The sequence below is a fragment of the Acomys minous genome, assembly GCF_964271855.1.
Source record: "Acomys minous genome assembly, chromosome: 17".
In the NCBI taxonomy this organism is placed as follows: Eukaryota; Metazoa; Chordata; class Mammalia; order Rodentia; family Muridae; genus Acomys; species Acomys minous.
In genome coordinates this window covers 53,656,334-53,670,990 of record NC_140500.1, presented here as the reverse complement: position 1 = coordinate 53,670,990, position 14,657 = coordinate 53,656,334, and the positions used below count along the sequence as shown (strand labels likewise).

The window sequence follows — 14,657 nt, the reverse complement described above, 5'->3', positions numbered from 1 at the left end:
GACCCCGCCCCTCGGTGCCGGCGCCTGGGCAGGGCGGGGCTGCCCCGCTGCCCGCCCTTCCCGCTTCCTCTCGCCGCAGGCCTTCGCGGTGCCCAGCGCGCGCCCTGCCGCCTCGCTTTCGCCGCCGGCCTGGAGAGGACCGGTAAGCGCGGGCCGGATCTGGACCGGGAACCGGGGAAACCGAGGGAAAGCGGGACGCCTACGGGCCTCGGGAAGGGGCATGGGGCGCAGGGTCTGTTGGGCGGCACACCGGGGCGGGTCAGTTCGTTGCTCCCTCGCTCCAAAGGTCTGCAAGGACCGCCCCCGCTCATTCCCTTCCTTTACCGGTGCTGAACCCCGGGGCGCCTGACTTTAGGAGTCATTGCTGACTCCAGCACCGCCAAGAGCATCCCTACCCACCCTACAGCAGGCTAAGCGAGCTATCCTGCGCTCAGTGGAAATCCCCCACCCGGAGGTTGCCAAGCTAGAGGTCGTTCCGACTTGAGAGGACACCTCAGTCCACCAGACCCTTTCTAGAAAGCTTTAAAAACTCGGGGTCTCAAACTGCTTCTTTGCCAGAGACGGATGTAAAGGAGTACAGAGGGGCCCGGAGACAGGCCAAGTGTTCTGTAAGGAAAATACATTACAGAAGGTTATAGTAATCTCCCTTTATCTGAAGGAGGTGTGAACATGTTCCCCAAAGGGTGTCTCAGTCCTGGGATGTGATACCCAGACATACAGATTGTTTTCCAAATATCCACACCTATGGTAGAATTTTTCTGTAAACTAGACAGTAAAAGATGACCAACCAGTAAGACAGGACAGGTATAAAGGTATACTGTGATAGGACGATCACCAGCACTACTCTTGTGCCATTGTTAAGTAGAATAGGGGTTGCTTGGCCGACTGCTACCCTAACAACTGTGGAGAGGGTAGTCAGCAGGTGGGCACATCTGCAGCATGGACACACTGGACAAAGGGATGGTACACGTCCCTTGGGGGGACAGAATGTGGTGGCAACTGGATCGGCCCACCAGGCTGCTCAGAACCCAACACAATTTAAAACTTGCAAACTGTTTATTTCTGAGAATGTTCTCTTAGTATTTTGGAGCAAAAAAAAAAAAAAAATGGTTGCTGATAACCAGCACCTCTGAGGGCATAACTGGGTAGCTGCGCTCCATTCAGGCACCGCAGTATTTAATCACCCATCCAAGGTCACACGGCTACACAAGGGGGAGAGACCGGGATCCTAAGCCCGAGTTTGGGTTCCTGGACATTCCCACTGGGATGTGAAGCCCAGACGTGCTTTCCTTGTCGCCACACAGTGGGCAGCTAAGAGGCAGCCCATCCAGCCCAGAAACTCAGGCCACCCACCTCCTGGTTAGAACCTCCCTGTCCCGGTTGGGTGACCATCAGTTTGCATGCTGGTCCAGAACCGGGCCTCACAGAGGGGTGTTGGGACTGTACGGGTGCTCACAGCCTGTGCTAAGGCTGGTTTCCCAGGGTAGTAGGAGACTTCTGAATGGTGGTGTTTAGTGTCTGAGTGACAGACCGCCTCTGTTGCCACCTTAGGCTTCACACAGGCTCTGGCCACAGTCAGCCCTGTCCCATCCCTTTCAAAGCCAGCTGACCCATGGGAGGGTCTTTTCACTGCTGTCATCCAGTACTCTGAGGCTGGTGTATAGCAGCCCCTTTCTCAAGGCCACCAAGCACTGCCTGAGCCTGAGCCTACCCTAGGATCCACCCTCAGTCAGTACCCTCCTCCACCAAGCCCCCAGCATACCTTGGGCTAAAAAAAAAAAAAAAGAAGTTTTTCCTGGATCTACTGCCCATTCTTCATAGGTGCCACCTCTCTTTTGTCTCACGGGGCCTGGCTTCCTCGCCTGTCTCATTTTTAATGACACCAGTGACGTTAACCTCATTAAACCCTCGAACATTCCCAGTGAACCTGAGGGGCCTCCAGCTACCTTCGCAGGGTGAGAGGTTACTGCTCATGGGTCAGGATGTCCCCAGCTGATGCAGATGACTGCTGGCTGCTAGGCTGGGCTGCCCAAGGTGACTGGCTTGATCCCCAGTGTTCACCCTGGCCATCACTGTGTCTGGCACCCACATATGTGCATGTGGGTTCAGGATTGTGAGGCCAAATGGTCACTGCCAGTTGGCAGACGGGTGGCCTTTTGTCTGTGTGGGCCTCGGGGCCCTCTGATGGAGAATGAGGCACTTCATTGGGGTTGCAGTTGGCTGCTTTCTGTTTTAGCTTCACTTTCCCCAGGTGAACTCCATGACTTTCATCTTCCACACTCAACCATGTCTTTTTTATTGGCACCAGATGTTTTCTCCTAGACTTTCTTTGAGCGTTTTTAATTAATTCTTGTGTGTGTGTGTGTGTGTGTGTGTGTGTTTAGGGCACAGTGCACTTGTGAAAGTCAGAGGATAACTTTGGAGAGTCAGCTCTCTCCTTCCACCAATGTGGGTCCCAGGGATCGAACTCAGTCTGTCGGGCCTGGCTTCCAACGCCTTTACCTGCTGAGCCATCTCGCTGATTCCAAATTTACTGCCTTGTAAACTTTGTTCAGGATTTTGCTCTTGTAATATGTTTAAACTTTGATGCTCTTGAATTTTCCCTTCTCTTTTCTTTTCCCTACTCTCTAGGAGTTCCCTTCTTTCCTTCTTTCTTTCTTTCTTTCTCTCTCTCTTTCTTTCTCTCTTTCTCTTTCTTTCTTTCCTTCTTTCTCTCTTTCTTTCTTTCTTTCTCTCTCTTTCTTTCTTTCTTTCTTTCTCTCTCTTTCTCTTTCTTTCTTTCTTTCTTTCTTTCTTTCTTTCTTTCTTTCTTTCTTTATGTGCTGCCAAAGAGAGCACTAAAAGGTTTTACAATATTTTTTTTCCTTGTTTGTTTGGTCCTTCTGACAGCTCTCTGGCTGTTGCACATGTTCAAGCTCCACTCTGCCAGCAGAGGGAGCCTAAATAAAGCAGGAGCCCTCTGCTTCTGTTCCTGAGACCTGGGGCTGTCTGCCTGTAGAGAGGCTTCTTCAGATTCCTCCTGTGTGTTGACTGGGTTTGACACTCTGCTGTCCTCGGTGGATGCACTCCATTTATTTGCACAGCTAATGAGATATGCACGTTGCCCAAATTCCTCAAACATTTGCGATTTTACTAAGAATGGTACATTATACATTATTCTCCTGGAGACATTTAAGCATTGACTGGATCTCTTACTATTCTGAACACTTCTTTACAGCCATAATTGGTAATCCGACTCCTGTAATGGTTTTAATGTGTCCACAGTTGTAGCTGCTCCCACTGGTAATCTGCTCACTGTAAAACTGGCTAGAAAGACTTAAGCATCATGGTAGGAGTGCCTATCCAGTCACCCTCTGTATCTGTGGGTTCCCCAGTTCCCCGTTTGTAGAGTCAGCTGAGCTTGGACCTGAAAATATTCATCAGAAACCATTGTATCTGTTGAATACCCACAGACCTTGTGCTTGTCATATGAGCTGAATGGCCCACAGCCATTTATATAGCACAGGCCTGTGCCTGTATCTGGTATTGTTACAACTAGCAGGCATGCAGAGGCCGTAGGTGGGTGCCATGCTATCTATAAGGAACTTGAACACTGCAGGGTTCTGACACCTACAGGCCGTTCCAGAACACCCCAGCACCACCACCACACGTACCTAGGAAAACAGAAAAATCCTTTCCATTTCCTTAATTCTGTAATTTTGTTACGTACGTGTGTGTGTGTGTGTGTGTGTGTGTGTGTGTGTGTGTGTGTGTGTTTCCTAGAGTGTTAGGAGCCTCACCAAATTCAAGCAGGGAATGAAATTGCAATCTTGCTGAGCAGTAGTGGTAGATGTCTGGCCATCCATGGCTTATTCTGGGCTGGGATCTTGGGCCTGACCATGGAATCCAGTGAGGGACTCTGGGTCAGCCTGTCGAGAAAGCCCCGCCCCGCCATTGTGACCCGTTCCTTTGTATATTTGGAAGCTCATTCATGCCTAACCTTCATCTCAATTAGTGGTCAGCCAGGAGTGATAGTGAGCTTGTTTCGCCCTGAATTCTTGGGCTGGACTGATGAACACGAATCAGCTTCCTGAGTGACTACAGGTACTGACCATCGAGCGGGGCCACTGAGCTTACCGAGCACCACAGCAGAGTGTGGCTCTGCTCCTCTGGTTGCCTACTCCTTAGAAAAGAAATAGTTCGGGGGGGGGGGGCTCTAATTGCTTATCTCTCTCGGCCACACGTGCCCAGCAGCTGTAAGTGCTTCCCTCCACCTGGTATTCCTATTGCAGGAGGTTAGTTCAGCTTTCCTGTGCAGTTCTTATTTTCCTAGCGTATGTGGCCTGGTTCACAGACTCCTGCTTACAAACAGGATGCGCCCAGGAATCCCCCTCAGACGTGGCTCAGTTGGTAAAGTGCTTGCCTGGCACGGGTGAAACTCTGGATTCGGTCCCCACTGGCAGTGCATACCTGTAATCCCAGCACTCCAGAGGTAGGAGGCAGGAGACGTTCAAGGTCATCCTTGGCTACACATCCAGTTTGAGGCTAGCCTGGGCTGTGTGCATCTCATTTGCACTGTGTTCGCTACTGTTTGATGCTGACACTGCTGCTGTAGGACCGTGATGGTCTAATGTCCCACTCACTGTAGACACTCCACTTGTGTCCTGAAAGCACTTTGCTTTCCCGTGGTCCTGTGGTCATCTCATTATCTCTATTTCTTAAAAAGTTTCTTGCTCCAAGTGATGCGACACATTATCCCAGAATCGTGGGAGAAGGCCTACACTTGGGGCTACTTTTTAGAGTTGTGTTGTTTCCATTAAGGTCCATGTTAGGTTTTAGTCCTCTGATGCTGTGAACCTGGGTGTCCTCTAAGCATATGGCAGAGGACTTTTTGTCCCACACGGGCATTCTTCTGCTCTCAGCCCTGTCCCCTGGGGAAGACTGGATGGGCTATTTTGGAATCACAGAGTCAGCTTGGTCATTCTGTTGTAGCGGCCAACACATTCTACACTGGTGACTCATTGTTTTTCAGTGTTCTGGGGTACTGGGCAAACCCCAGCCCCAGGAGGGCTTGCTGGGATCACTGACTGGCCCTGAGTCCAACCTCCCTCCTCCAAGAGCCTCCAGTGCCTCCCCGATGCTCTAGTGAGGACCTGTGTGACAGACATCCCCACCCACTGCTCTGCAGTCACGTCTGCCTCACTGTCTTCACAGCTTTGGCCTGCCTTCCGAAGCATGCAGACTGTATTCCGTGGCCCTGCATCTTCAAGCTTGTGCACGCCTGCCACCAGTTTTGTCAGCTTGAGCTAAGGGTTTCCTTGAGTTCTTTAAACGTGGTAACAGAACCACATTGTAGTTTTCTCCAGGCCAGCGTCTGGTCTTTCTTTAGGGATGCTTTCTGTTTGCTTTTTCCTGTTGGAGATGTCTGGCTTCTCTGTTTCATGTGTTAGAGTGAATTTGTTTTTATGTCTCTTTGGAAAACTGGACTCTCTAAAGAGTGAACCATTCCTGGGACTGAGTCTCTCTCCTATCAGGAAGACTTGCTGTGGCCACTTGCTGCCTGGTGACTTCTGAAGTCACCAAACACCAGTCTGTGCTGCGCGTGTCACTTTTGCCAAGTGATCCATTATGACTCACCACCCAGTCCACGGTCCCCACTAAGGGGTTATCTGGGAACCCCAGAGCCCCTCCCATCCTAGAGCCCATAGTGAACCACCCCCCAGCCTTCACCCTGTGCTGCTCAGCCACTTTCTGAACTGTGTCCCACACTGGGCACGAGCCCTACTGCATTCCCAGATGGCCTTGGAACGTCTCCTGCACCCGTGGACGCCTCATTCCCAAACTGTTGCTTTTGGACATTTTTATCAGTCTGTTATTGTTGAAGGCAGAGGCCTTCAGCGCTAGGGGTCTCCAGATGATCTACAGAGGGAATGTCCCCAGACCCTCATATGGGTAGAAAGACCAGGGTCTTTCCGGACAACCAATGAGCTGCAGATGCTGGCCCTCCCTCCCCAAGGTGTAGACTGGGTGTTAGTTTATTTTCTCGTTGTTCTGAAAAATTGCCTGACAGAAGCACCTTAAGGGACATTTATTTCTTGCTCAGGAGTAAGAGAGTACAGCCTATCACGGTGGAAGGCGTGTCGTGGGCTGCAGGCAGGAGCTTGCTTGTATCTGGGCAGCCCGGAAAGCACCCTTCTCTGTTCCTATCCTGTCTTAGACCCCAGCCCACAGAGAGGCTTAAACTTCTCGCATGCCTCAGCAATGCCTTGGGCACCTCTTAATCTAATCACACTGGCACACAGAATGAGCCCTCCCAGCTACCCATCTTCGAGGCTAAAGGCAACAAGAGCGGAGCAGTCGGAATGTCACTAATATGATGGAGGTCACGGTGTTCCTCATAGTCCTTGGGTTGCTACAAGCCTTGGCTTAATCCCCAGAATCCTGACAAGGGCAGTTTGGACCATATTTCTCGCTGCACATTCACTCACTCACTCGCTCGCACTGGATGCTGGTATCGAGTGTTGTGGTCCCCATCAGCTCTGGGTCAGGTTTTTGCATGGCTGGTAGGGAGCCTCACTCCTCGCTGGCACCAATGCAGGTTTAGTGATCCCTCAGTAGGTAACGCGCCATCCTCAGGCCTGTGCATACAACATTAAACTGCAGAAAATCGGGGTCTCGGAGGGCGTGAAGGCCAGCTCTGCGTGGGCGGCTTGCCAGGTGGATGGACAGACAGAGTCTGAGAGGTCCTGGGGAGCAAGTAGTGCCCTTCAGCCCTGTCTCTTTGTGTCTCCCAGGTCAGGGCTGCTGGGCTCAGCCGTGTGCTGATGGAAGGGACTGAGGCCCGACAGCGGAGGCTGGAAGGCTGTGGCAGGCAGAAGGAGCTGGGGCCACCACCCAACCACGAGGCAGGAAGACTCCCAGAGGCTTCCAAAGATGGACACCCAGAGGTCTCTGAGAGCCAGAGCGAGGACATCAAATCCCTGGAAGCCGAGCACAGCAGCGAGGAGACCGCCCTGGTCATCTGCTTTCAGGTGTTAATACCCTTCCTGCTTGCAGGCCTGGGGCTGTCCTGGGCTGGTTTGCTTCTGAACTATTTCCAGGTGAGAGACCTGGGGGCTGGGGAGCCTGAGGAGTGGACTGGTGGGGTCTGCAAAAGGGGCGAGAACTGTCTGCAGACTCTGCTCGCTGTCTTTTTTTATGTCTTATGGGTCTTTCAGCATAACCCAGGTTTAAGCACAGCAAGATAGTGGCTGGGCTCAGGGAACTTTGCCCCCCCACCCACCCTACAGGTACAGCCAGATTCTCCGAACCACCTCTGCCTCATGTTCTAGTGAGGGAGTAAGGCGCAGAAAAGCGGATTTGTTCCTGTTGCAGACACTTGGAAGCCCAATGCCAAGGTGTTGCAAAGTGATTTCCCTCTGGGCCTCTCTTGTACCCTCGCTCTGTGTGACCTCATGTTCACTTCCCCTTTAAAGGCCCTGAATCCAGCCATAATCCCATCCCATGTTATAGAAGACCAAGCCTTATGTGTATGCCTAGTGTAACATTGCTGCCGAATGCTGCTGTGAGTAGCATTAAGAAGCCATGTCCCCAACACCTGCGGCAGCCAGTGGTGCATTGCTGCAAATAGAACCTGCCAGGTGCAAGGGCCTGCATCTGGCTTGGATGGCTGTCACTAAACCTCCTTCCCAGTCCAGGGAAACTGTAGGAGATGCCCCATCTCCCAAAACTTGTGGGCAGATCGCTGCCGGCCTTTCTCATCCTTAACAGTCTGCCAGGGGATGGGAGGGGCCGCTCTGTGGGTGAGAATGAAGCCCCGTAGAAGCTGTGCACCTCCAGAAAGCCCTAGAATAGGGCAACAGAGACAGAGCCTGGGAGCGCACTGGTCAGCTGTCCTAGCTGGCATTGCAAGCTTACAGGTTCAAAAACAAACCCTCTCTCAAAGAAATGTGATAGAGAAGGACGCCCACATCTTCCTTTGACCTTCAAGTACCTGCATACACAGCTGCGTACACACACACACACATATGCACGCACGCACGCATGCACGCATGCACGCACCTGCTAGATAGAAACTGCATTTCATGTGTTAGTTGCTATTGCCGCCTAAAACTCAGCAGATTACAGCATCATTTCTTTAAAAGCTCAGGGCGCCTGTACACTAGGACCCGTCTCTCCTGAGGCTCAGGTTGTTTTCCTTCTCACTGCCTGAGCGGCTGCTTGTCCCAGGCCCCTGCTCCTCACTCTGTCCACGGGGCACCTGATTCCTTTATGTGCAGTGTGCCGAAGAAGCCTATGGTGGTGACACCATCTGGGTCACCTGATCGCAGAGGCTTTGCTGCTCTCGCTTGCAAGCCAGGTCAGTAGGTTCTGTCCCCAGTGCAGCAGGAGGGGTTGTGTAAAGAGCATCAGTAGTGAGCAGCAGGAATACTGGGGGAGGGGCGTGGCAAAGGCTGCGGCCACATGCATTATGGTGTGGTTTGCACTGAGTGATGGGTGTCTCCTTACTGGCTTATAATCTTGGCTCACATGCTGTATTTGAATGTGGCTTGTCCCCACCACAGGTCCTATTGAGGCTTAGTCCCTAACGTAGCTCTGTCGAGAGGTGGGGGGGGGGCGGCGGGGGGCGCTGTCAAGAGGCACTTTGGATCACAAAGGCTTTGGTGTAGTGCTCTCAGAGTGGGTCATTTTATCCCAAGACCAGATTGTTATAAAGTCACTTTGGCTTCCTTGGCTTTCTCATGCATCCTGTCTTGTTGGTGCACAACCTCCTTCTCTGCCTTTCCACCGTGACACGATGCAGCCAGTGGAGTCCCAGAAGCTGACTGTATGGCACTGAGCTCTCAGAATTCCAGAACCACAAACTGAAGTGAACACTTTCCCCTTCCTACATTAGCTATAGACTGCAGGGTTCTATTACAGGACCGGGGTTGGAGGGTGCTTGGGACAATGACCCCATTAGTAAAATGTTCTCCATGCAAGCATGAGAACTTACGTTTGGATCCCCTACACCATAGAAAAATGTGGTGGCAAGGGCCAGGCAGTGGTGGGCACGTGTCCTTAGTCCCAGCACTCAGGAGGCAGAGGCAGGAGGATCTCTAGGAGTTGGAGGCCAGTCTGGTCTGCAGAGCAAATTCCAGGACATCCAAGGCTACACAGAGAAACCCTGTCTCCAGCAAACAAAATCTGGTGGCAGTGTGGAGTCAGGAGGATCCCAGGGCTTACTGCTAGCTGCCAATCCAGCCGGCTTGGTAAGCACCAGGCTTCGTGAACTTGAGGAAGACACCTGATGTCAACCATGGCCTCAAGATACAGAGAAGCATCACACATGTGTGCACCATGGACACACACACACACATAAGTTTTAAGAAAAGAAGTCAACAAAGATATTGTATTTCTGGTTGATCCTTAGGGACTCTGTGTGTCAGTTGTGACAAAGAATGCAAAGGATTTCTCATAGACGTTGAAAGATGTTTCTCTTTTTCATTCTCTGTCTCGATCTTCTACTTCTGATGGCTTATTTTTACTGTGCATGTTTTATTGTTTTATGTGTCGAGGTGTTTTGCCTGCATGTATGTACACGCACCATATGTGTTCAATGCCTGCAGAGGCCAGAAGAGGGTGTTGGATCCCCCGGATCTGGAGTTAAAGTTATAAGCCCCCACGTAGACGCTAGGACTCAAGCCTGGGTCCTCTGGAAGAGCAGCCAGTGTTCTTCACCACTGAGCCAACTCTCCAGCCCCAGACGTGCTCATTTTAGAGCGTGTATAGTCTGATATCATCTTTCTTATAATGGCTCAGAGCCTGTGTCCCCCTCAAGCCCTGCCTCTTCTACCATAGCCTTCCTCTGAGGCCCCACATGTGAGCAAACAAGGACGCCAGGACTGAGATGATCTTCTCACGGGAAGGGGCCCTGTGAGTTGCCTGTTGCGTGTTCCAGAAGTTCACACTGGCCGTCTGCAGAGACTGTGCTGTTTGACAAGAGTTTGATGAATCAATTGCTGTTAATTGCAAACATTTAAAAAACAAAGGCAGCAGGCCTGGTGGTGCACACTTTTAACTCCAGCACTCAGGAGACAGAGGCAGGCAGATCTCTATGAGTTCAAGGCCAGAGGCAGGCAGATCTCTGTGAGTTCAAGGCCAGCCTGGTCTACAAAGGAGGCCAGGACAGCCAAGGCTACACAGAGAGACTGTGTCTCAAAAAAAAATAAAAATAAAAAATACATAAATAAAAACAAAGGCTTTCTGTAGGCATCCATAGGTTTAGCAGTCTCAGGAACCCATGGTCTGTGCATCAGCTTTCTGATACACAGGCCTAGCCACAAGCTTAGCAGCCATTATTAGCTCATGATTCTCTAACCCAGAAGGGCAGGCACACGGCATGTGCTAGCTGGCCTTGTCAACACAAACCTAAACACGTATGGGAAGGCGGGGAAGCTCAGTTGAGGAGCTGCCACCGTAAGATTGCCCTGTGGGCAAGTCTGCGGGGGCATTGTCTTGTGCACATCTGCATGCTCCTCCTCGAGTAATGATGGTGGGGGCAGCCCACTGTGTGGGGGGGGATGCCACCCTAAGCATAAGGAAGCCAGCTGAGCAAGCCAGTGAGCAGCAGCACCCCTCTGTGGTCTCTTCTTCAGCTCCTGCCTTCAGGTTCCTGCCTGCTTGAGTCCCTGCCCTGCCCTCCCTCTGCGATGGACTGTTACCTAGACGCATAAAATAAAACTCTGTCTCTTCCCCCTGCGTTGCTTTTGGTCATGGTGTTTATCACAGCAATAGAAACACTAAGGCAGGGTACCCAGGTTTCTGCTCAGTGTGGCCAATGGCCTGGTTCTGGCCCGGCTCATCACTGCCACCAGTTCATCTTCCTGTGGTTACGGAGCTGAGGCTCAGCTGGTCATCAGCTTCACACTGCCCTTAGCTTCTTGAGGTCATCTTCCTACCTTTCCTCCACGTTTTAATTTTCAACCTGGCACATTAAAAAATCACGTATGAAATCACTCCAATTTATTGACCAGGTGGCTCTTCCAGTTTCGGGACTAACCGTGGGAAGTTCCTGGGAGTGCCTGTTCACCCAGGAACAACCCAGGTTTGTCTTGACAAGGCCAGACTCCCCTTCATCTGTCTCCCTTAAAGCCCAACAGAATCACTGCTTGGAAGCACAGGTCAGACAACTACGTCAGAGTCTTTAGAAGAGTTGGATGCAGTGGCCTGAAATCTGGGTGGGGATGCTTAGAGGAACGGGGTCTCCTGGAGCTGGTCAGAGGAGCAGGGGCCCTGTCCCCAGGGCCCTGAACTTGGCTTCTGTCCCAAACCGGGTTCCTGTCTCCTCTAAAAGTAGCATGTGCAGACACTGAAGAGTACAGATGGGAGGCATTTCTCGCGAGTTCTGATTAAAAGCCTCCAACAGGACAAAACGAAACCAACTGCCATGCAGATTTTGAATGAAATAGATTTGAACTCTAAGGAGCAGCAAGGGTCACAGGCTGGGACTTCTGGGAGATGCTGTCTGTGGCTGGCCATTGAAGCTGTACACTGGACAGGACAGGACAAGCAGCCAGTGGGCAGTTGGTGGTCATCATGCCCCCACCTCAGTGAACAGGGGCCCCATAAGGATCTGTATTGATTTCCACTTAGACAGACCAGCTCTTGTGGCCTGGCTTGCAGAGCTGTGGGTCAGTGTCCCTTTTTTTTTTTCCTTCTCTGCAAGTTGCTCAGTAGGTGACTTGTCTGTCCATTAAGGGTGTGTAGAAAGGACTCCCGGGCAGAAGGATGTCGTACCTTCACTCCTGAGGGCTAGTGCAGGTCCGGTCCATTATGCTGAACTCTGGGATGCTGAGGTGCACTGTGGCTGGAGGCGTGGGACCCACCATGACCGGAGCACAGGGCACCCACCTCTCAGCAGCCACCCATTCAGTACTGGTGGGTGGTGGTGAATAGGGTCTCAATGACAGGAACGCATTAACACGTGGTCACCCATCCTGAGCCCTATCACGCTTCCCAGCTTTGGACACAGGCCAAGCTGACCTTCTCCGAGGAGAAGCGGGGCGGGGGGGGGGTCCTCATCCTTCCTAAGTCTTGAAAACGAGCCTCACTCTTCAGAGGCCCGATTTGAACCTACGTTGGGCAGCACTCGCTGAGTTGGGGGTGGAGCACATGTCGCTGGAGCCCCATTTCTCAAGCAGTTCATAAGTCCAGCCAGTTGGTAGGAGCACCAGGGAGTGCCTACCAGATCTTGCTGCCCCACCCTGAGCAGAGCCAGTCAGGGTAGTACTCACTAGCTGAGAACAGCTTTGGGGTGCGAGGAGGGGGCGCTGTATGAAGAGAGCAGGAGAGGGCAGGCTCCAGCTGGCTGCAGCGGGTCTCACTCATCTCTAGCAATTAGCAGTGAGTACAACAGAAGAGCTGGGCAGGTCCCCTGGGTCATCCTGGGATCCTCCCTGCATGAGACTGACTGGCCAGCCCCTCCCATCCCACTGGTGACAGAGGGATGCCACTCTAGGCAGTGGAGATAGTGATTCTGACACCCGGAGCCAGGCAAGCCATAGCCACATTTCTTAGTCTCCCACACTCACAGCCTGGGGGGAGGGGGGCGGTCACTGCCATCTGGGATGAGGAGGCAGGCCCTGCTCCATGGAATGGAAGGGTGGGAGCCACTTCCTACAGGAAGGAAGAAGAGCTCTCTTGGAAAGTCCCTTGGGCTAGCCGATTGAAACCGTCATTCAGACACAGGCAGGCTCAAGGCCCAGACTCCTCACTGTGAAAGACATTTCCCTGGAGAACCGCACTGCGGAGGGCGTGCTCCTGGACCAGTTGCTGAGGAGGGCTTTTGGCTGGGGACGTTGCCCACAAGAGCAAGAGCCACAGGGGAACCCCTGGTTCTTCCACTCAGAACCCTTCTGGCTTGAGTAAGTGGTGGGGGCAGTGTGTTGTCAGCACTCTGCCTGTGGGAAGGGGCAGGGGCTTCCTCTCTGTCTTGTGGTGCTGAGGCTGGCACCAAGGGCCACGAGCACATGAGGCCCGGTCCTTTCCTGCTGACTTATACACACCTGGGTCCCCTGACCAGGTTACTTTTCCTTGTTTCCGCCATTCTGCTCATCCACTCGTTAGTTCATCCATTTGTTCGTTCTGGCAGCAAATACTGTGCGTGCACACGCCAGACACCATGCATAGGACCGTGGTGAACAAGATAGACAAACAGGCCGTGCTCCTGGGACACTCGGGACTGAGTGCGGAGAGCCAGCAGATGCATTTGTTTGTGCCAGACAGCAGCAAGGCCAGACAGAAAATAGCTGAGCGATGCCAGGACAGCTTGCTGTGTGGGAGGAGTGTGGGGGTGTGGTTGCCCAAGGTCCCCTGGAGGAGATGCTGGTGAGGAGGCCTGATTCTAGACAGCACCTGAGAAGCTGCTGTAGGCTTTCACTTCCCCCCTGGGTTCTGCTGACCCAAATCAGAAAATGAAGGACTCGGCCTGACATCTGCGGCCTGAGCAGTGAGGGTATTTTCACAGCTAACTAGCCTGTCCTGCCCAGGTGCAAGGTAGCCGAGAGCATGGCACCTGGAAACTGCTCCTGGGACGATGCAGAGTTCGGCTGTGGTGTCAGCCCCGGAAGCAAGGTGGGTGGTGAGCATGCCAAAGCCCTGTGCTCTCCCTCCCACTGTGACAGAACCTGACCTCACACATGGCGCACTCACCACACTACCCCTGGGAGTCGGGTGTCGTCGTACATAAAGGTTGAGAGCTGCCGATGGGCCCCAGTCCCTCATATCTAGGACTCTAGGACAGGCCAGAGGCCCAGAGATTGGAAGGACTGTGCAAGGTCACCCAGGAAGCCACTTGATGCTTGACCCAGATCCGAACGATGCCCAGTCAGGCTCTGAGATTTTCCACTGTGCTGGGACTATTTTTAAAATCACATTGAGATGTTCTGTAGTGACCCAGTAAGCCGCGCTGATGTATGTTGTTCTCGGCTTTCTCCGGGAAGTGCTTTTTCTCACATGAGTACGCTCTCTTATTTATTTCTGCTGAAAGCTTAATGGTCCTAAAAGCAAGTGATTACAATAGTCAGCACACACAGAAACCAAAAAGGGCCATTGTAATCCTGCCCGCCAAAGGTGGCCACTTTGGCATTTGGTTTTAATAACCTACAAAACACCTCCCTCTCCCCCTCTCTCTCCTCTTCCTCTTCTTCCTCCCCCTCCTTCTCCTCCTCTTCCTCCCCCCCCCCTTCCTTTCTCTCCTCCTGTGTGCTGATGAGCTTACTCAGGTCGTTTCTCTCCTATACTGATGAGACTGTTTCAGGGAGCTGATGTGTGACACAGTGGGTTCTGTGTACCTGTATGATCCCGAGCGAGAGTGACCTTGTGGAAGATGCCAGAACCCGCATAAAGCGCTGACCGCGCTGACCGGCCTGCAGGGATTGTCTCAGCCTGGCCAGTGCCCTGGATACCAGTGGCTTCTACAGTCCCTTCACTGTTTTAGCTGTTTCACACTAACCCGTGTGTGTTTAGACCAGGCCAAACCAGACCAGACGCTGGGCGTGTGTTCTCTCATTAAACTGCACCTCTGTGGTGGGGAGGGTGGTGGGGATGGCCTTTGTCCTCCTGAGTGTCAGCACACGTTGCGATTGAAGGTGAGCCCTCCTGGGGCCTTAAATTCCAAAAAGTAAGTGTCATTGGAG

At 52.5% G+C, this 14,657-nt stretch overlaps 1 protein-coding gene across 2 annotated transcripts in view; it reads left to right on the top strand.

Annotated features, from left to right (window-relative positions):
* The window catches only part of SLC41A3 (solute carrier family 41 member 3), a 37,110-nt gene continuing 22,453 nt past the window's right edge, over nucleotides 1-14,657 (top strand). The window contains exons 1-2 of one of the 2 annotated variants that reach the window (XM_084766157.1): nucleotides 1-142; nucleotides 6,774-7,010. In XM_084766157.1, coding sequence (XP_084622283.1) covers nucleotides 6,804-7,010 — 207 coding nt within the window. In that variant the 5' untranslated portion in view covers nucleotides 1-142; nucleotides 6,774-6,803. Of the gene's footprint in view, nucleotides 143-6,773; nucleotides 7,080-14,657 lie in introns of both variants that reach the window. The other variant, XM_084766156.1, reaches the window with a different exon arrangement.